Source organism: Ixodes scapularis, unplaced genomic scaffold, assembly GCF_016920785.2.
Source record: "Ixodes scapularis isolate PalLabHiFi unplaced genomic scaffold, ASM1692078v2 PGA_scaffold9__187_contigs__length_104089568, whole genome shotgun sequence".
NCBI classification, from domain to species: domain Eukaryota; kingdom Metazoa; phylum Arthropoda; class Arachnida; order Ixodida; family Ixodidae; genus Ixodes; species Ixodes scapularis.
In genome coordinates this window covers 51,471,363-51,491,435 of record NW_024609884.1, presented here as the reverse complement: position 1 = coordinate 51,491,435, position 20,073 = coordinate 51,471,363, and the positions used below count along the sequence as shown (strand labels likewise).

General features: G+C 46.0%; 2 protein-coding genes across 3 annotated transcripts in view; one reads left to right on the top strand and one right to left on the bottom strand.

The window, feature by feature from the left end:
- Positions 1-1,994, top strand: part of LOC8030469 (calcium-transporting ATPase type 2C member 1) — a 48,685-nt gene extending 46,691 nt beyond the window's left edge. For both annotated transcript variants that reach the window (XM_029988199.4, XM_029988200.4), the window contains exon 24: positions 54-1,994. In XM_029988199.4, the coding sequence (XP_029844059.1) occupies positions 54-178 (125 nt within the window). In that variant the 3' untranslated portion in view covers positions 179-1,994. The remainder of the gene's footprint in view (positions 1-53) is intronic.
- A 566-nt stretch (positions 1,995-2,560) lies between these two features.
- On the bottom strand, positions 2,561-20,002 carry LOC8030470 (small nuclear ribonucleoprotein-associated protein B). The gene is made up of 5 exons (XM_029988201.3): positions 19,876-20,002; positions 19,414-19,680; positions 19,239-19,344; positions 8,814-9,116; positions 2,561-2,943 (listed from the first exon to the last, which is right to left on the bottom strand). The coding sequence occupies exons 1-5, from the start codon at positions 19,876-19,878 to the stop codon at positions 2,906-2,908; spliced, it is 717 nt and encodes a 238-aa protein (XP_029844061.1). The 5' UTR covers positions 19,879-20,002; the 3' UTR covers positions 2,561-2,905.
- Between the last annotated feature and the right edge of the window lie 71 nt (positions 20,003-20,073).

Below are 20,073 nucleotides of genomic sequence, written 5' to 3'. Positions count from 1 at the left end.
CTTTTTCCGTGGTAGAAAGGACATGAATGAACCAATTTTATTTGTTTTTCCAGACATCGCTCTGCTTGTTGGCGTCTCGTCGACAGTCTTCATTGTCTCGGAACTAAAGAAATTCTTGGAAAGAAGCATTTCTAGAAGGGTGCGGAAAAAGCAGTTTTTCGGCTCCGACTTTGTGTAACGGAAGTGCGCAGGCAGTGGTGGTGTCACTTTGCCTTCAGTCAGTCTCATTATCATTGTGCTGTTTTGCCCGTTTGTTTCACTTTCTTGACTGTAGAACCTTTGTTATGGTAGTCTTCAGTTTTAGTTTTACATTTATGTTGTGTTTCTTTATTTGTGTTTCTGCTGTCGCAGTGCAAAACCGTCGCTGTGCCAGTTGAAGTGAAAGTGGACGACCCAGGAGACAACGAGCGGTTACTGCTCAAAGTCGCACTCTGTAAATAACCACTTGTACATACCCTAAGTGGGCCGATAAGTAGGGACATTACTTCAAAACGCTGGTGCTGCAGTGTGCCACCTTCTCGACATTATAACCGAAAATCAGCTGGCTAGAGTTCAGTTCTGCGGCGACAAAGTTCTCGAAACTGGCGGTAGCGTTAGCTTACGCAAGGTACATCATGAAGCGTTCCTGTAACTTTGTGTGGTTGAAGGCAGGATTGTTGAGTATTCTATTTATTTAGGCCTCTATATTTCTGAGGCTGAGTGATACTATGGGTTGTTTAGTTTCTTTCCAAGAAAACCTATTGGCCAGTAGTCCCCATGTGACACCAGCCATATTTACTGGAAGCAGTGCCTTGAAGGTGAAGGTTGCAAAGGTGATTCACACTACGCAATCTTCGTGGTCGCCTTTCTATTGGTGATGTGCATTAAATTGTATGTCTTGATCTGCAGAGAAACTGATCATGTCAGGTTTTGGGGTTTCCATAAATGCTAACTGTACATATTAACATCAGAAAGGGAAGTTCTTTTTTTAGTATACTATTGTTTACCACAATTGAGGAACCTCTTGTTCACAGTTACCCATACATATCCATGCCATTATAAGTGCACACTTTCCCCTTTTAGGATTCATTATGATGGCAGCAATCTTGCAAAACTATACACTTGAAAACTTCAGGATGTTTTAAGCCGTGGTCCTTTGGAGGGAAATATCTGTGGCACTAAAGTCGACATTGCACGTGTGGAATGCAAGCAGGCAGGTCGTGCAAGGGGGCCAAGTGACTGAAGTTAGAGCAGCATGACAAACTGAAATGAAGGCCCAAACTCCGGCAACTCCTCCACATCTGTTTGTGTCTGTACATTTTCGTACCCCAATGACATAATCAAAGCTGGTGGCATTGCCTAACCTATAACAAAGGGCAAGCAATTGATTAAGCAATTCTTGGGTTTAGTGCCATCAGAACAGTTGTGATAAGGCAATATTTAGGTGCCTGTCTTGAATGTGATCTATGTATTTGTCTTGCTACTTGAAGCTGAATGAGAGGCAGCGGTGTTTGGAAGCTACATGTTCGAAGTAAATGATTTTTCAGATGCACTGTTCAATAGACCATGCCTGTGCATCTGAAATCGTGTGCCCAATGGACTCTTACGAGTCGTGCATTTCTTTTATTTATAAATTTTTTATTGAATGTGGGCAGTGATTCCTTTTCAAACTTGCTACACTAAACAGGGCGCTTATTTGTCGTCCTCTGTGGTGGACATGAATATCATCTTGATATGGTGGCTGCGGCATCATTTTCTCCTTGTCTCGGGGTTTAAATTATGTTTCCTAACCAGCTTGCCTGCATACTTTAGCTCCTAGCATAGCAGTGCTGGTACCTTTGACTGCTGGCATAGTCAGAGCTTTTCCAGAAAGAAAGCAGTGCTAGAACTGTTAAAATTGACTTATTTTGGAAACATAACGCGCTTGTCGTGTGTGTATACTGAATCTCGCACATACCTTGACTTCTTTCCGTAACAATTTTTCTACATTGCCATTAAACATAATTTATGCACAACTTGCTCAGGTTTGTTCCTGACTGCCTATTCGTGATTCTTCCAGGAAAGCTTTCACATTGACTAAGAGGCCGCATTTGAGAACAAAACGCTTTTGTGACAGAGCATCAATGAGGTCAGTAGAAACAGTTCAGACACGCCCAAGCACCCCCAACACTTTTCAATTCAACCTGGCGTCCATCCCAGCTCTTGGGATCTTGCAAAGACACCTGTGGTGCTCAACTTCGTCTCATTCTATTTCATGCTCTCCGAACGAACATGGTAACGTGCTTTGTTCGCTTCAGTACTTCCTGCACAAGACTTGCTTCTTGCCTTCACTACCACTGGTGCATGTGCTGCACTTGCCTTGTGCCACCAGCAGGAACACCTGTGGCCCCCAACCTGCACTCTGCATTCAGAGCTGCTTCGTAGCAAATTTTCAAATGTCTCTCTTAAACAGGCATTCCAGAGCTAGCATGTACTGCACCTCTGGAAGTAGCTTTCTGGAAACTACTGCAGTAGATCATTTTGCTTACTAAGTAATCTGCAGGTGCACCCCAAAAATAAAGTGATGCCAGACACATGCCAATCCAAATTTGAAGACAAGTTTATTCGTAATATTGAGTAACTAAATAAAAAGAATGACATATGTACAAGGCAGGGTGAAAAATGGGCTGAACGACGTAACCTTGCTTTCTGACGTAACCAAGATGCTGCTTGACTTGGAACAGTATCTTCAATAAAGGTTGGCAAGGCAAAAGTATAAACCCATTTGGTCAAACATCATGTCTGATGAACCAGGCAAGCATGCCCCCCCTCTCGTCTTCAGATGGCGAGGAAGCTACAGGAACTGCGCCATCGCTAGCCTGTTTGCCCTGTGCTCTGCTATGAAGTCTTGTTGCAGCGTCACAATGGGCGGTGATCGGGCAAGTCTTCAACCCCGTGGGGGCGGTCTCATTCCAGGGGGCGGACCTAGAAAAAAGGCAACAAATGTTCAGTCACCTATTTCTTGTGAAAAAGCGACTACTACCTACTAGTCGTTTTTATGGGGAAGCATCTTATCTCCACTTTATACATACGTAGCAATTTCGGGGCCAAGTGTGGAAACCCATTCAACCACAGACTGGTCGAACGACGGGTGTCAAGTGACATCGGCCAGTACTCAAGCCTGGGAGCCACAGAGGAGCTAAACCCAGCTGAAGTCATAAGTTCCATGTCCCCATTTTACAATAAATAAACACTCTTTCTTGCCTTTCTCTTATCTCCAACGAGCTTGGTGACTTGTGATGATGGCACATAAATTGTGCGTCTTTACTGCCATTTTTCAAGCATTTTCCAAGCCATAACCGAATACAAAGCCACAGGCACGTAGCCAGGATTTTGTTTCGGGGGAGGGGGGGGGGGGGGGGCCATGGCTACGTGCTTGCGAAGCCGACTAAAACGTCTGGGCCGGCTTGCTAGAACAGTGTTTCAGCCGAGACTGGGTAAAAGAAAGCACCGCAAAGGCTGGGGCGCGCGAGCGTCTTGAGATGCAGCTTAAGTCCCGCTCAGCTCACGTGCTGGCTTTGGCAGTGCTTTCTTTTGTCTCGGCTGAGACGCTGTTTCTAGCAAGCCAGCGCTGATTCCACGATAACACTTAAAAAGTAAATTCCTAGATCCTGTTTGGCAGAAGAGTTCAGACGAACACTTCTGCAAAATTGGAGCAAGTAGACAGACATTTGTGTAATATTTTTGAATGTATACCATGCACCCCCAAAAGCACAACTTTTACCATGAATTCAGCACAGTAGCTGTGGTGGGCTAGAAAGATGGTACAGATAAAGTAATCTTTAGCACAGGTTCCTGCGTGGATGCCAGTGCCTATCAGAATATGTCACAAACTGACATTCCTGGAGATGACAAATCATTGCTGTGCGATTTTAAGTCTTTTGTTGGTAGCCTTCAAAAAAAAATTTCAAAGCTCGAAGTCCAGACAAGAAAAGCTGTTAGTTACAGCACTATGCCCGCCATCTTGGACCATATCCGAAACTAGTGGTATTTTGGTTGTGGCAAGAAGATAGTTCGATCTGCCAGACGACTCCGAGACACGAGAGGAATTCTCTAAAAACCCGATCCACAAAAAAATCACCCACTGTCCTCCGAAGTGAAAACCTCAATTGAGACCTTTTACCAAGATGACAGGATGTCGTATTGTCTTCCTGGGATGAAAAATGTCCTGAAAGGAAATCAAAAGCGGCTTCTTTTGTTGAATCTAAAGGAAGCTTTCATTCAATGGAAAGAGGAAAATCCAGACCTGCCAGCCTCTTTTTCAACCTTTGCATCCCTGAATCCCCCTGGTGTGTGTTAGCAGGCTCAGCTGGCACACACTCTGTTTGTGTGTGCGAGTACCATCAAAGCGTCAAGCTTATGCTCCATGCACTAGGAATAAAAGAAACCTGTGGCAAGCTTATGGCTTTCACCGTTTGTTCAATCGAAGAAGAGAGCTGCATGATGAACACCTGCTCGAGATGCCCAGGAACGGAACCACTAAAATGTTTTCTCCAAGGCAAGACTCCCGAAGACGACGAAATAAAGGACAAGCGGTGGGTTCACTGGGAGAAGTGCCTGCTCATAATAGTTGTATCGAGTACCACAGAAGTAGTGGGAGAACTCCTTGAAAAGCTGGAGAACTTGAAACGTCATCACCATGTGAGCAATTTCAGTCAAATTATCTTAGGTTTCTGAAATCGACACTTCCACCAACCGAGGCAATTGTCATCATGGACTTTGCAGAGAACTACAACTTCATCGTTTAGGACGCTGCGCAGTCCTTCCATTGGAGCAGCACGCAAGCGACACTTCATCCTGTTGTTGCCTACACTCGAAGCATGAAGGAAGGAATTGACTCGTACATTACTCAATACTTTGTGGTTGTGTCCGACTCCCATGACAATGCGGCAGTGCATGCATGCATTTCAACACCACTTTCTGCATGAACTCAAAAAACAAAAAGCAGACCTCGCAAAAGTTAATTATTTTACGGATGGCGCTGCTTCTCGGTGTAAGAACAGGAAAAACTTCCTCAACCTCTGCTTTCACAAGAAAGATTCGGAGCTGGAAGCGACGTGGCCCTTTTTCGCCACATCTCATTGAAAAAGCTCTTGCGATGGCTTAGGCGGCACTATAAAAAGGCTGGCTAGCAAAGCTAGCATTCAAAGGTCATTTGACAGTCAGATCATCACAGCGCAAGATCGTTCTGAATGGGCAAAGGCTTCAATTAAAACTGTGAACGTCAAATGGGTTCCAGATAGCGTCGTCACAGCTGAGAGACGAAGACTCGGCAACCGCCATGAGCAAGCAAACCAAACACACGTCAATACCATTATCAATACCACCATACCAAACACACGTCAATACCATTATGTGGCGCCTATAAGACACGGGCATGTGGTTGCTAAAATAACGTCCCCATCAAACGTGCAGGAAGAGTTCTCCGTGCGAGGCTAAAGACATTGCAGCACTACGAGGTGAACTGAAAGCCAATGAAACACTGATATTCTAAATGTCATATAGTATTTCTGGACTATATATTACATTCATGTACATAAGAAAACGAAATGTCGGTGAGCTACAAATGTGCTTTGTTTCGGCTTTGATAAAAAGTATCCCAAACAATATTTCCAGTAGCTATTCAACTTGCAAGCGCACCCGGACATAATATTTAGAGCAAAACAAATAATGCACTTTCTAGTCACTATAAATAGACATGTCATAATGTCAAGATTCTTAGCGTTAGCTATACAAATATAATTAACGAAATTAAGTTCCCCGTGCAGTGTTTCACTCAACCGTACCAGACGGCGGTGTGCGTTGCCGACGGGGTGGACGCCTGGAGGCGATGCCGTTCTGCCTTATATTGAAAAAATAATTTCTCCAAAATAACAAAAAGTACTTTTCTAATTTTTTGACATGTTGAACAGAGGGGGTCGGTTAACCTTTCGGCTATTTTAGAAAATGCGAGCACCGTTGCCCACATGGCTTTTTTTTACCCTCTATATGGCCGTTTTTGAAGAAAGTGACATATTCATCATTTAAATAAAAACTCTACGAATAATTTTTTATAATTGTAATGCAACCTAGTCGAGCATAAGGTTCAGAAAAAGAAGTGAAAAAAGTTTCGTAGTCAAATTTTAATTTCAAGTTGACTAAAAAAATCAAGAAATCTTAAAAATTTGCTTAGATTTGGAGTGCCTGTCTGGACCCAAAATGGCGGCGTAAGGTGTTTTCCTTTCAAGGTAAGATAGAATATTAGTGATCTATTGCATGCAAACTTAAAATGATGAGGTAAAAATAGATTTTTTCTGCAATTTTTTGAAGTACAGGAGGTTTTCTCCGATTCCCTGCACTTTGGAGCATGACGTCAGCAAAAATAAACCTAATTCAGCCCTCAAACTTAGCCATCCTTACCTTCAAACGTGTCTTTATTCATATTTTTTTCGAGCATATCCAAAATATGACGAAAATAAACGTTATAGTCGGGTACAAGATAAGAACGGAAGGCTGCCTCTTTCGGGCATCCACTTTCCAGCAGGGTTGGGCAGTATCGCGATACAAATGTATCGCGATAGTATTTCAGGAATACATTTCGTATCTGTATTTCTGTATCGCAATACATTTTTTTTCGCCAGTATCTGTATTTCTGTATCGAAATACATTTTGAATGTTCCTTTGTATCGCGATACAATCAGGGTGAAATGTATTTCGTTACATTTTTTGAGAAATACTCAACCCCCCCCCCCCCCCTCCCCCCAAAAAAAATAAAATAAAAAAACCCGAACGCCTTTTTTCTTATTTTTTGAGGGCACCAGGGCCAAGGAGATGCTGGGGCATTGTTACCATGCTGACCAAGGTTCCTTCCGATTTTCTAAACTATTTTTCTATGCGTCCTCTTCTCTCTTCTGAGAACTGTTGCGCAGTCAGGGACTCGAACTAGGTGGCGTGCCAGGAGTAGAGTCCGAGCATCTTGTGCCACAGGTCCTTAGGTAGGGTTTTTTTGAGTCATTGTTTGCGGGCATCCAAAGCCCGCTGCTTACCGTCTCTTTTGCCTTAACGTACTCAGTACACCCATGCGGCAAAGTTGATTAACAGTTCGTTGCAGCACGAGCCTGGTGGTGGCTGACTTAAAATTGTAGGATATCTCGCGCAGTGAAGTTCAACAGATATTTGAATGCGTCCGCGGCTGCGCCCGTAATATTGCACGGCTCAAGGGTACGTCATCAGCCGACGTTAAAGTGGCCCGCTGCTGTGGTGATCCGAAACCCAGAAAGGAGGTCAGACGTGGCCTCGCTGTGCCGACCCATACTTTGTACACCTGCGACTCGTCTCGAGCACGCTGTTTCTCGGAGAGCTCGCACCTCTGCCGGCAATATCAGGTCGCAATCCACGACGTCTTATTTGGAGTATGCAAGGCAAAACTTGATGACTGCAATCCATGCGTCGGTGGCGCAGGGTCAGCAGGAAGCACCTTCACAACAGGGATGCCACCGTATCGTTTTTTCAACCGTAACAGAAGATAAGACATGTGTTCCAGTATGCTTCAGGTGGTCCACTATTCTCGAAAATCCTGCACAACCTTCAACGAGGTAAACTACAACGAAATTACATATTGTACTTTCATACAGCAGCGCGTTAAATTTCATCTTCAAGACCATACCTACAGATAAAGAATACCAGTTCATTCCACCGTGACGTCATGTGATAAATGTTGACAGGGGCGTCCTTATTTGACAAGGGCGTGGTGGCGTTTTGATGGGATTTAGGATGAAAGAGAATTTATTTAGAGGTCGAAGTCTTTTCGCATCCCTCGTCAGACAGACAGGATGTCAGGGAAGGGACCACGGTCAGTCCTTAATGGAACGTTTTTCTGAGCCCATTGAAGACTCCTCGCCGTCCGAAATCACTACCTTCAAGGCAAAGTGCCAAGCCTACGGGAAAGTAATTTCAGGATCAAAAATTTCCACCTCCAACTCCAAGCTTCATTTAATTTCGTCTCAAATAAATTGGAAAAATGTATTGCAGTATCAGTATTTCTGTATTTGTATTTCTGCCTTCCCTAAAATGTATTCCTGTATTTGTATTTCCAAATACTTTTTGCCTATATTTAAAATGTATTTCCGATACGTATCGCGATACACATTTACAGATATATTTCAGTATCAGTATTTTAGGTACTATTTTAAAGTATCCCAGTATTTGTATTTCCAAATACATTTTCGAGTATTTCCGCCCAACCCTGCTTTCCAGCACGCACTCTTCGCCCTCCGTTCTGCATCGGGTGCAAATGCAAACTCTAAGCTCGCAAGACACTGAAGGTAGGAAGCTTGCGCTGGAGGTGAAAGACCACTGAAAGACCTCCCTGCCATTCTCGTCCCTTCGGTGACTACGATGGCTGCCACCAGACTTAATCGTACAGACCACATTAGTAAACGGTTAGTAGATGCGAATGATCTAGGGAAACCTCCCCAGGTGAATGAGATATATGAAAGAATAAACAATCAATTTAGTCTCGTATATCTTCTTCACCCCGAGGCCTTCCCCAAAATCGTTTGCATCGAGCTTTTCAAGGTGGTGTCCGGCCATGCACCAGTCTGCAGAGAGAGCAAAGAAAGTGAACTACCATTTTCTGAAGTTGCCGGCTCGGGAAGATTCGGTAGAAGTTGCACGCAAGAGTGGTACGAGCACTTCACCCAAAAGAATACCCCCATTGAATGAGCGCCTGCGCAATGCAAGCGCTCTCCAGCTCTCGAACCGGCAATTCAGATAATGGTAGAGGGCCACAGATGATGAAGCAGCGTGCGACTCACCTCCGCGCATCATGCCGGGAGGGGGTGGGCCCCGCATGCCCGGCGGCCCCATGGGTGGCCGGCCGCCCATGGGCATGGCCCCGGGTGGGGGCATGCCACGGCCCATCATGCCGGGGGGACCGCCCATCATCCCTGGCGGCGGGGGCCCCCTCATGCCCATCGCGCCCGGGGGCGGGGGCCCGCCGGGACGCACCTGGGGCGGCGCAGCCACCCCGACGCCGGGCGGCATGGGCCCGCCGCGACCCTGGGGAGCCATCACCTGCGGAGACGGGCCACCCACGCCACGCACGGGGCCCTGGAGGCCTGCACAAACGGACAACCGTTGTTAGTTGGGGGAACGAGGGCTGCCCAAATGCATGTTGAGCAACCGGAAAACCGACTAGCCAGGGGTTGGATGCACGTGCACTCTGGTGTACAAAAAGGAATTTGCCCCTCTGCAATAGCGACCGAATAGACAGAACGGTGCGAAGATATGGGGTCCCATCAAGTAAGCACTTCCAAAACTAGTGCGTGAGCAGAGAAGCATGTGAAATTGTGAGCCTGCAGGAAATTGGATTACAACTACCGTAAAATACCGAAGGAGCGTCCACCTAAATTCTGACGATGGCTTGGGAAACTGAGGGATGGGCACTTGTTAGGTCTTGGAGAAAAAAATGCAGAAGGGATTCAAGATGGGGTGCTTAATTTTCTCAATCGCTTTGCACCGGTGTGCTCGCAGATGCAGCGTGGAAGAGCATCTTGGTTAGTTAAATGGGCTCAAAAGTCTAAGGTGGGCACTATGTCCTTTGCTCATTCTTAAAAGAATTTTTAAGAATGAGCAACTACTACCCTTATTAGAACAAGCATGACTGACTAGAACAAAAAGAAAAAGAAAGCTTGTTTAGGGGTTTGATAAAAAAAAACATGAAAAAAAAAAAAGGACTGACAGAACTCGCAAGACCATAAAACTGAAGGTTATTGTCACAAGTCACTTGCTTTGATGTGTTCTAGCACAACAGTTTAGAGTTTGCATAGCTCGGCAGGACATTGCCACTGTTCTGTTTGTCCTCCCGCCAGCTTGCTATTTGTGTGCCAGAGCATGTATCTGCCTTGTGCATCATTTATAGGTTTACGACACGGTATTTTTATGTTGGATATTCAACCAAAAAAACAGGATGGTCGATCTCTTGGGGGCGGGCATTCATACTAGACTTTACGGTGTACACGGTTCAATGTGTGCATTATTTCTAATACATGCGGCCATGTTCAACGCCACTCTGCCAAAAGAAAATTAAGCAAACGAATTGATGCCTCAGTACTTCTGACAAAGCCAGCTATGTCCCAGTTTTGGAGATCAGACAGTTGGCCGAGCTGTGGCACTAACAGCACAAAGCAACGCGCCCAAACAAGTGCTTTGAAGGCACTGATACGGGGAACGGAAATAAACACACGACTGATTGTGTGTTGTTCATATTCATCCAAATACGGTGTGTATTTCTGAACAATAAAAACATTTATTGTTCCAAAAACAAACAACTTGTGCAGTTCTTCCTTGTGCTGCTGGCACTTGTCAGCTCATCAACACGAGACCATGGAACGAAACGGATTACTGTATCTATTTACCTAGTTCGGAATAAATCATTGTCATCCTCGTTAGATGAAAATAGGCACTTGGCACCTGTCTTCATCAAACGAGAGTCGCCTGCTTTGACGTTGACACAACCACATCGGTGTGTGGCTCCATAACATTGGTTCAGAATATCTGAACGAAAACAACACGGTAAACCCGTGTTGTTGCCCATGAGTTAGTTGGGATTAAGATTTTAATGCCGCAGCGGCAACGGTGGCCATAATGCGCCAAACAAAATGTGTTTTAAAGATCAAATGAAACAGATGCTAGGCTAGAGAAACTTTTTATAACTGGTGTAGATATCCAGTTTTGTTAATAAAATCAAAAACTCGTCTGAGTGGTACTAAGGCATTGTCTCCAAGTAAAAACATAGGATGAAAGGGAAGATGGTTTCTAAAGAGTTCAGGAAAACATGATACGCGCAGTTGATGATAAAACCTACATTCCCGTAGAATGTGTAAAACTGTAAGTAATTCCCCACAATGGGCACAAACTGCAACATCTTCGCCACTTAGAAGGTATGTATGTGTCAAACGTGAATGGCCAATTCTCAAGCAGCAAAGCAGAACCTCAAGGTGGCGGTTCTTGTGGAATGAACTTTCCCAGATGCCTATCATGGGTTTTATTACGTGGACCTTATTATTGGTTTCAGTGTCCCATTCTAGCTGCCAAGTCTTTAAAAGAGGTTTCTTTAGAAGTGGTTTAAAGTCCTGGCAGGGCAGGCCAAAAGATACTATTGAGTGTGTGGCAGATGCAGCCAGGCGATCTGCATTCTCATTTCCTGCGATTCCTACGTGACTCGGTACCCAGCAAAATTTGATAGTGCATCCAAGGCGAAGAGCTGTTTAATACGAACATGTTGTGTAAGTATATTCTTTGTAGAAACTCTGGAATAGCAGATAAAACACTTTGCGAATCTACAAAAATGATTGCGTTGAATACATTGTTGTCCAGAATATGCTCAATGGCTAATAAAATACCATAGAGCTCTGCGGTGAAGATGCTTGCCATTGAGTCAAGCTGCACAGCTCTTCCAAAGTTACTAGAATAAACTGCACAACCAACCTGACTTAAAGATTTCGACCCGTCGGTATAGTACTCGTTGCAACCTCTAGATATCCTTTCTTGCAAAGGTAGAAGCTCTTTCTGAAGAAACTGTGGAGCAACGGTCTTCTTACTGTATTTGGTGAAAGACCAGTCACAACATACAGGTAGCTCGTTCCAAGGGGCAATTCTCTCTATAGATTTTAGCAAGTTAACACCACTTGTGGAAGGGACAGGGAGGTTGAGAGAGCTACAGATACTTTGAACTCGAAAGCCTAGGGGGCGCACAATAGTTGGCTTGTTTTCAAACAATTTACAGAACTGAGGGGTGTGTAAAATACTATAAGCAGGATTTTGGGGATCCGAGAGGACTTTGTAATACTAACACAGGCTCAAGTACTGTCGCCGTTTTCCAAGAAACATTTGATGTGTGTCCACATACAAGCTTAATACGGGTGATGTGCAAAATGCCCCAGTGGCAAGCCGGAGCCCAAGGTGATGAACCGGATCCAACATCCTTAGTGTGAAAGGTCGTGCTGAACCATAAACGATCGCTCCATAATCCAGGCGTGACCGAACTAAAGCATTGCACAAACGTAGGAGGCATAGCCTGTCAGACCCCCAAGATACATGTGACAGCACCTTAAGGATGTTAGAGGATTGCAAGCACTTCTGCTTTATTTCCTTTAAATGAGACCTAAATGTAAGCTTTTTATCGAAGGTCATGCCTAAAAATTTATGTTCGTGCTTCACCGATATTTCTGTGTTGTTCAATTGTAAGACTGGATGCAAAGATAGACCTCGTCGCAGGGAGAAGGGCACACACACAGTTTTCTCTGGGGAAAATTTAAAACCATTTTCATTTGCCCACTTGCTCATCCTATTTATCGTGAGCTGCAATTGCCGTTCACAACTAGAGAGGTTGCAAGACGAAAAAGATATTTGCACATCGTCTACGTAAAGAGAGTAAGAAACGGATGACGGTATAACTTGAGCCAGACTGTTTATCTTAACTGCAAATAAAGTGGCACTTAAGACTCCGCCCTGGGGGACACCATTTTCTTGTAAGAAGACACTGGATAAAAACAAGCCTAATCGAACTTGAAATGTATGTTCACTTAAATAGTTTTGTAAGCAACGGAGCATGCGGCCACGCACTCCACAGTTGTACAGATCTCGAAGGATGCCATACCTCCATGTAGTGTCGTATGCCTTCTCTAAATCAAAAAACACGGACACACAATGCTGCCGGTGAACAAAGGCCTCGCGTATGACGGTCTCAAGTCGGACCAGATGGTCCATAGTCGACCGTCCAGCCCGAAAGCCACACTGGTTAGTATAGAAAAAGTTTTTCTCCTCCAAAGAAAACATAAGGCGGCGATTTATAAGCCTTTCATAAGTTTTCCCCAAGCAGCTTGTAAGTGCTATGGGGTGGTAGCTTGTAGCCAGAGAGGGATCTTTTCCAGGCTTCAGCAAAGGTATAACGTGGGCACATCTCCAAGTATGCGGAAAAGCAGCAGCTTCCCAAAGGTAATTAAAAAAGGATAGCAGGTGGTACAAGGATTCATGAGAGAGGTGTTTGAGCATCTCGTAGTGAACTCTGTCTGGCCCAAGTGCAGACTGCTTTTTTAAGCTGAGAGCAACTTCGAGTTCACACATTGTGAATGGTTTGTTGTATGCAACCAAGCTAAAGCCTGACATAGTGAATTTCTGTTTTTCAGCGGTAGACTGGAACTTTACAAACTCCGTACTGTAATTGGAAGAGCTACAAACACGCTGAAAATGTTCTGCGAGGAAGTCTGCTTGCCCTGTTAGAGATGCTGAGATCGAAGGAAAAAGTGGAATCCTGAAAGCATGGTACTGCCCGCAAACTTTTTTGAGACGATCCCATACTTCTTTAGCCGTGACAAAACTATTTAAGGATGAAACATACTTTGTCCAAGAAGCCCACTTTGCCCGTTTTCGCGTCCACCGAGCTTGTGCTCTTTTTTCCCTAAACTCGATCAAGTTACGGAAAGTTGGATACCGCCGAAAAGTTCCCCACGCCTTGTTCTGGCTTTTCCGAGTGGAAGTACATTCCTCATTCCACCAGGGCTTGCACCTCCGGGGAAGATTTCCTGAAGTCTGTGGAATCGAAGCGGAAGCAGCATTTATAATGCATTCTGTAACGTAAAGCGTCGCATCCTTGGGAGTCATATGAAGAAACAAGGAGGGATCAAGTGCTGCTTCTAAACCAAAAATAGACCAGTCGGCCTTTTCCAACTTCTATTGCGGGAGTTGAGTTGGTATCGATGAAACTGGTAAAACGCTCTCTAAAATTATGGGTAGATGGTCGCTGCCAAAAGGGTTGTCTAAAACGTTCCATGAAAAGCATGGAAGTAGAGATGGTGATAATAGTGATAGGTCGATTGATGTAAAAGTGTTGTGGGCAGCACTAAAAAATGTAGGTTTTTTCTTATTCAGTAAGCAGATTTCAGTTGATAATAAAAGTCGTTCAACAACTCCACCTCGGGAGTCCTGACGAGAGCTTCCCCACAAAGGATGGTGGGCGTTAAAATCACCAAGGATTAAAAAAGGTTTGGGGAGTTGGTTGATGAGTGCTTGGAGTTCATGAAGATGAAGCGGAACATTAGGTGGCAAGTAGAGTGACACTAGAGTGATGAGGCGGTCAAGAAGGATGCGAACTGCAACTGCCTCAAGTGAAGTTTGTAATGGAACTTTGGCACATGCCACTCCACTCTGAACCACCACTGCTACACCACCCGAAGGGCTTGAGGAATGGCGGTCCTTTCTAAAAACTTGATGATGACGCAAAACCTGCGTGTGCAAGTCAGGTAAGTCTCCTGTAGGCAAATAGCAACAGGGCGGAGCTCATAAAAAAATGAATTGATGTCATCTATGTTACGTAGAAGGCCGCGACAGTTCCACTGCATAATACCTATATGCTTAGCCAGTGCGAAGTGAATATAAAAACCGGTAAAAAGTTAAATGAGATGACTATGGGTTAATATCTATCTTTTTGCGCGGTGCATTCTTCTTCTTTAAAGCCTCTTTCTGTTGGCCAGTGGAGTCACTGGTGGCAGAAAGGGAGGAGTCAGATCCCGCGAGGAGACTTTCCTCGCCGGGCTTGGGTCCACCCTCGTCCATAGGCTCCTCAGGGGGAGCCGGGGGGAGACCCGCCGGGGTCGGCAGCCTTAACGGCTCACTAGCTCTCTGATGGCTCAAGACACGGGGTTGCCCCCGGCCTTTCGGAGGCAGGGAGGCAGGGGCGGCGGGGAGTGCCGTCCCCCGCTTCAGGGTGGACATTGAAGGAACAGCGTCCACCGCGTGGTTGGGGCGCAGTGCAGCTGGCACCGCTCTCGTGGGTTTTAGATGGGACACTGACGGGAGACACACTCCTTCTGGAGGAGTCTGTGTTCCCGCCGACGCCATCATAGGCCATGCGGGTCCCCTGCGCACGACCTCGGCATATCCTCCTTTTGATAAGAAGGAAAAACGTTTTTTCGCCTCATGGTAGGAGATGTTTTCTCAGGTCTTCAGAGTCAATATTTTTTTCTTCTTTCCATTTCGGACAAGAGCGTGAGTAAGCTGGATGAAGACCTTCACAGTTGACACATGTTGGATCGTTCTCGCAACAGTCAGCGACGTGCTCTTTACTGGAGCACTTCGCGCAAGTATCACTTCCTCGGCAGCTCCGTGACCCATGCCCGAACCTTGGGCACTTAAAGCACCGCTGAGGGTTCGGCACATAGGGGCGAACACGGCACTGGATGTAGCCTGCCTTTATGGTCTCTGGAAGTGTAGTGGCGTCAAAAGTCAGTATAACATGTCGTTTTTCGCTCCACGCCCTCACGACGAAGGGTGATGCGTCGAGCAGCTACTTCTTGGTCTGAAAGGCCTTCGACAAGTTCCTCGTCAGATGCGTCCATTAGGTCGTCCTCTGAAATAACTCCTTGAACTGTATTAAGTTTATGGTGTGGAGTAACATTTACCTTATAGTCAGACACAGCATTGAGAGAAAGAAGGGCCTCACTTTGCTTTTTGGTGTTGATCTCAACTAGAAGGTCACCGGACGCCATCTTTTTTGCAGAGTAATCCTTTCCAACGATTCCTTCCAGTGCCTTGGCGACCAGGAAAGGGGACAGTTTAGAAAGTGGTTTTTCCTCTTCAGAATGCAAGACAAGAAATTTTGGAAATTTTTCAGGTACAATGGATGTTTCGAGAGTGACTTGAGCTTCGGTGCGACCTCTTTTCAGAGGCCGATCAAGAAAGTTTTTGTTGCGCAGACCCATATGAGATGGGAGGAAAATTCAGTGCCCGGGTGCACCGCCCACCACGGAGCCCAACAAGGGGGTAGGTAATGTGCCATAGCAAGAAGGGCTTGGCTGACACAATTACTTTACCAGTGCTGTCCGGGCACTATACCCTAGTGTGGTTGCAGGGACAGGACCTGTTTCCACTCAAGGTTGGCCTTTGCCGCCTAAAAAGGTGAAAAAGGAAGGAAGAGAGTGTAGAAGAAAAGAGAAAGAGGTGGGAGGAAAAGTGAAAGAAGGAAGAAGAGGGTAGAAGAGGCGACTGACTGAATCATCCTGGTTGGGCCAAGCCAGGACACCCGTCTATGAGAAGCAGAGGTCGAAGCGGTGTATTGCCTCGCCCGGGGGGCCCCGAAAAGTCCAAACATACCCCGGGCTCAGCTCAACCACCAGGGTCCTCTTTTCCCCAGACACGGGTTAAGCCAAGCACAGCCAGGCGTGGGTGGGTAAACCCACATAGCTTGGGGTTCGCGGTGGCGCCACTCACCAAGCACCTACCAAGGCAGGTGCCCCCTGCGTGCGGGTATGGTGGCCCGCGTGGCTGGGGTCCGTGGTGGCGCTACTCACCAAGCACCTAACACCGAAGGTGTAGGCACCCCCTGCGGGGACACCGCCTATGAGAACCAAGCAGCGATAGCAGACGACAGAGTCGAAACGACCTCCTCTCGAGCTTCTCGGCGTTCCCGCTACACGGTGTCCATTTCGCTAGGGTCGCCAATACGTGAGGCAATGGAACCTTCTGCTAGGACACTTTTTTTACCAAGAAATATTGGGGCAACTTAAAAAGTGCAATACTTCCAATTTTTTAGAAGCAATGCTAGAAAGATTACACAAGAGCTGCTATGAACCAAGCTTAATACCATGTTTTGGGCACAATATCAATTTAGAAAAACGACAGATCGCCCACCTCTACGAAAATCCCAACCGCAGATCGCAAACACCTACCCTCCAGAATGTTAAAACCATGAACTGCAACATCGGAACAGGTCCGTGGCAAAAAGGATGATCAAAAGCAGCTTTGTTTTATCCGTGAACTGTGGGCATATGCGGTTTCAGGCACGTTCGTCCGATTTGTGCCCTATTTGCAGCTCCCTGATCCAATTGCTACACTCCTACTCTGTCAGTTGCATGGCTGGTTGTCCGGTCGTGACAACAAATAGCTACACTATAGTAGAACAAGAGAGGTGTCTGAATAAGGCAAGAAAGGGGGCTGAAATTTCACTCATTTCATCTCCTCGCAAGTGCACCATCGGTTTCAGGCTCTCACGCAAGCACGGAATCGCTCGCCGCACAACCTTTGCACAGGTGCGGTCATGCGCAGCACAGCTTTGAAAATGTGTACGCAAACAAGGACGATTTCCCAAGCACCTTTCATGTTGCGCATATCATGGCGCTTGCCAGAAATGCGAGTAAACTTTCAACACAGTTGTTCCATGGCGAAGCGGCATTGTTCAGACACATATTTCTCCTTCCACCGTGAGCTTCAATGATGCAAATCGAGACCACCAAGCAGCATCGAAAGCATAGATTGAATGAAAGTGCAACCACACGTCGCTTCTACATGGACTAAATGTGTGCACAAGTGGAACTCCAAGTGTATTATATTCACTCGGCGGCACCCCAATTAATACTTCAACTTCTTATAAGTACTTAGGAGTAAATTGAACCTCAACGCTTTCTTGGGTTCTGCATGTCGATAATATTATAGCTGAGGCATCACGCACACTTGGATACCTGAAACGTAATTTAAAGTCCGCGCCCAGTCAACTTAAGAAACTTGCATACATAACATTCGTTCGACCAAAGCTTGAATATGCGTCATCCATCTGGCACCCTTCTCAAGCTTACCTCTCTGATAACCTGAAACGCATACAAACCCGCGCAGCCCGATTCATCGCATCAGCTTATACTCATGACATCAGTGTGACCCAACTTAAAGAAACTCTAGAACTACCCTTACTGTCCAGTCGAAGATTGAACTCTCGGTTATGTTTATTGCATAAGTTCTACTATAACTATCCATACTCCCATACCACCCCTCTTGCTCCTCCAGACCGAGTATCATCACGCCTTAATCACAGTCAATGCATCAAGCGTATTGCAGGCAAAACGCTTGCCTTCAACACTTCCTTTTTCCCTCATGCAATAGCCATCTGGAACTCCCTTCCCGACGACATTGTAGTCATTACTGACCCAATAAGGTTTCGCCAGGAAGTCTCTTTACACAACCACTAACCATTCCCGACTAAACCATATCAGTACTTTGTGTTTTTTACTATTGTTATTTTGACTCTCTCCTTTTCCTATTTTTGTCGTTTTCAAGTGTCAAAGTGTATTTTAGTTCTCGTCTACTCCCCCCCTTATGTAATGCCCCACCCGGGCCCTTAAGGATAAATAAATAAATGAAAGTGAGACGCTGCTAAGAGTGCCATGGACGGGAAGCACAAACACAGAATTCAGCAGTCATACAATGCTCAAAGGTGTTCGTTTTTATGGCCACCTTTCAGTCACGCTAGATGAAAAATACCATCACACCTCATTCCTTGAACACAAGTGACAGAAGATGATTCATGCTGCATGTCAGCGAAACATCACTTCTCCAGTGCTTAGGGCAACAGAAGTATTCATGTCAAGGTGTACACAGTCAAGCCGTACTATATACACACAAGAGGACTGCAGGAAGATAACACCAAAGTATCACCCATTCCACATTTCTGACAGATGTGACATGCAACATTTGTCACTAGTGGAGAGTGACCTCCCTCTGCTCCTGCACCCATGCACTTAAAGCACACATGTCACAAACTTGCAAGAGAGGAAGGGGAGGGGACACTGGCTCATGGACAGCAACCCAAGTGATGTCCCATGCAAGGCATGTATGTAGCAATCCAATATTCTGAATGGCACTGCATTACTGACATACACTACTGCTGATGAACATTCACCGTGACAAGACTGTGAGTTTGGTGAAAGTGGAAGAGCCAATGACAACAAATTATTCCGAAACTTAGCAAACCCAAGGCAGTCATCACAGAGAAAGAAACACAGACAATGCTCTGTTATCTCGGCCTTGGACCTCGTTACAAAAACAGTAGCTTGCCCGCCTTCTCACCCACACGTAGAGCAAGAAGTGGTTGTCTTTTGATATAAAGCAGATTGCTGCACTTCTGACAGAAATCGGCCCATACTCTTTACATTCCCAGTCTCGGTAGACGTGCATCAAGCAACACTTCGTAGTCATTGCTCAGGAAGAGAATGCTACCCCCCCCCCCCCCCCCCCCCCACATCCTTCATAAATTCATACACATGGCACAGCTCAGCTCACTGCCAATGAGGACCTACAACGACAAGCACCACAGATCCAAGTTTGCCACACGTGAGACAGCACGTTTTCCGCATAATGATGACATCGTGCAAGAACAAGTTCGATACAGAAGCGATGTCCGAGCTTGCACATACCTGCCGGCGCAGCACCAACTGGAGCTGCAGGCACACCCCTGCCTGCGGCGCGTCCAATACCCGGGCCTGGCGTCGCCCCAGGGATGGGCACCCTCGGCAGGCCCTCCTGAAAAACAGTCCGCAAAAACAGGGCGTCAGCATGAGCGCGAGTACCAACAGAGCAACGCCGGCGTACCTCGGGTGGTGGGGGCCCTTCCACGGTCAGCGACACGATGTTTTCCCCACGAAGAAGAACCAGACCGAGGACTCTCTTTTCCTCGCGATCGCCTTGTTTCGCCTGGTTTTTGCCCTTTACCTTGCGGAACTCCTCGCAATCTCCAAGGATGAGGTTCATGTGTTTGTCGAACGCTTTGAATGTTCCGATGAAAATGCGACTGTCCTGCAGGATCACTCGCATCCGGTAGTTTATGTGCTGCAGCATCTTGTTGTTCTTACTGATCGTCTGTAAATAACATAAAGGACGCGCATTAGCAGAATTCGCAGCAATCGCGTCATAGGACGTGAACTTTTGCCGGGAAGACGCTGCGCGCTACCGGCGAATTTCAGAAGCAAATATTTAGAGCAATTTAACTCTTGAGCAAAAACTATGCAGTTATAGAAGTTCTAGAGAGTGACCAAAACTGCAAAAATAACTTACCATTTTGAATTGATTGTGTGTTCTAGTAGGATTAAAGAGATACCAGGGCCGCTACCGACGACCTAGGCTTCGACATAGAACGCAAACGAGACGTTTGTTTGGGTTGCCGCACAGTGTTTGCCGTAAAACCAAAACTGGAAAAACCTCGCAGACCCCCAAAACGGCGAAATCGAAACACTGTCGACTCTGGGCCATAGA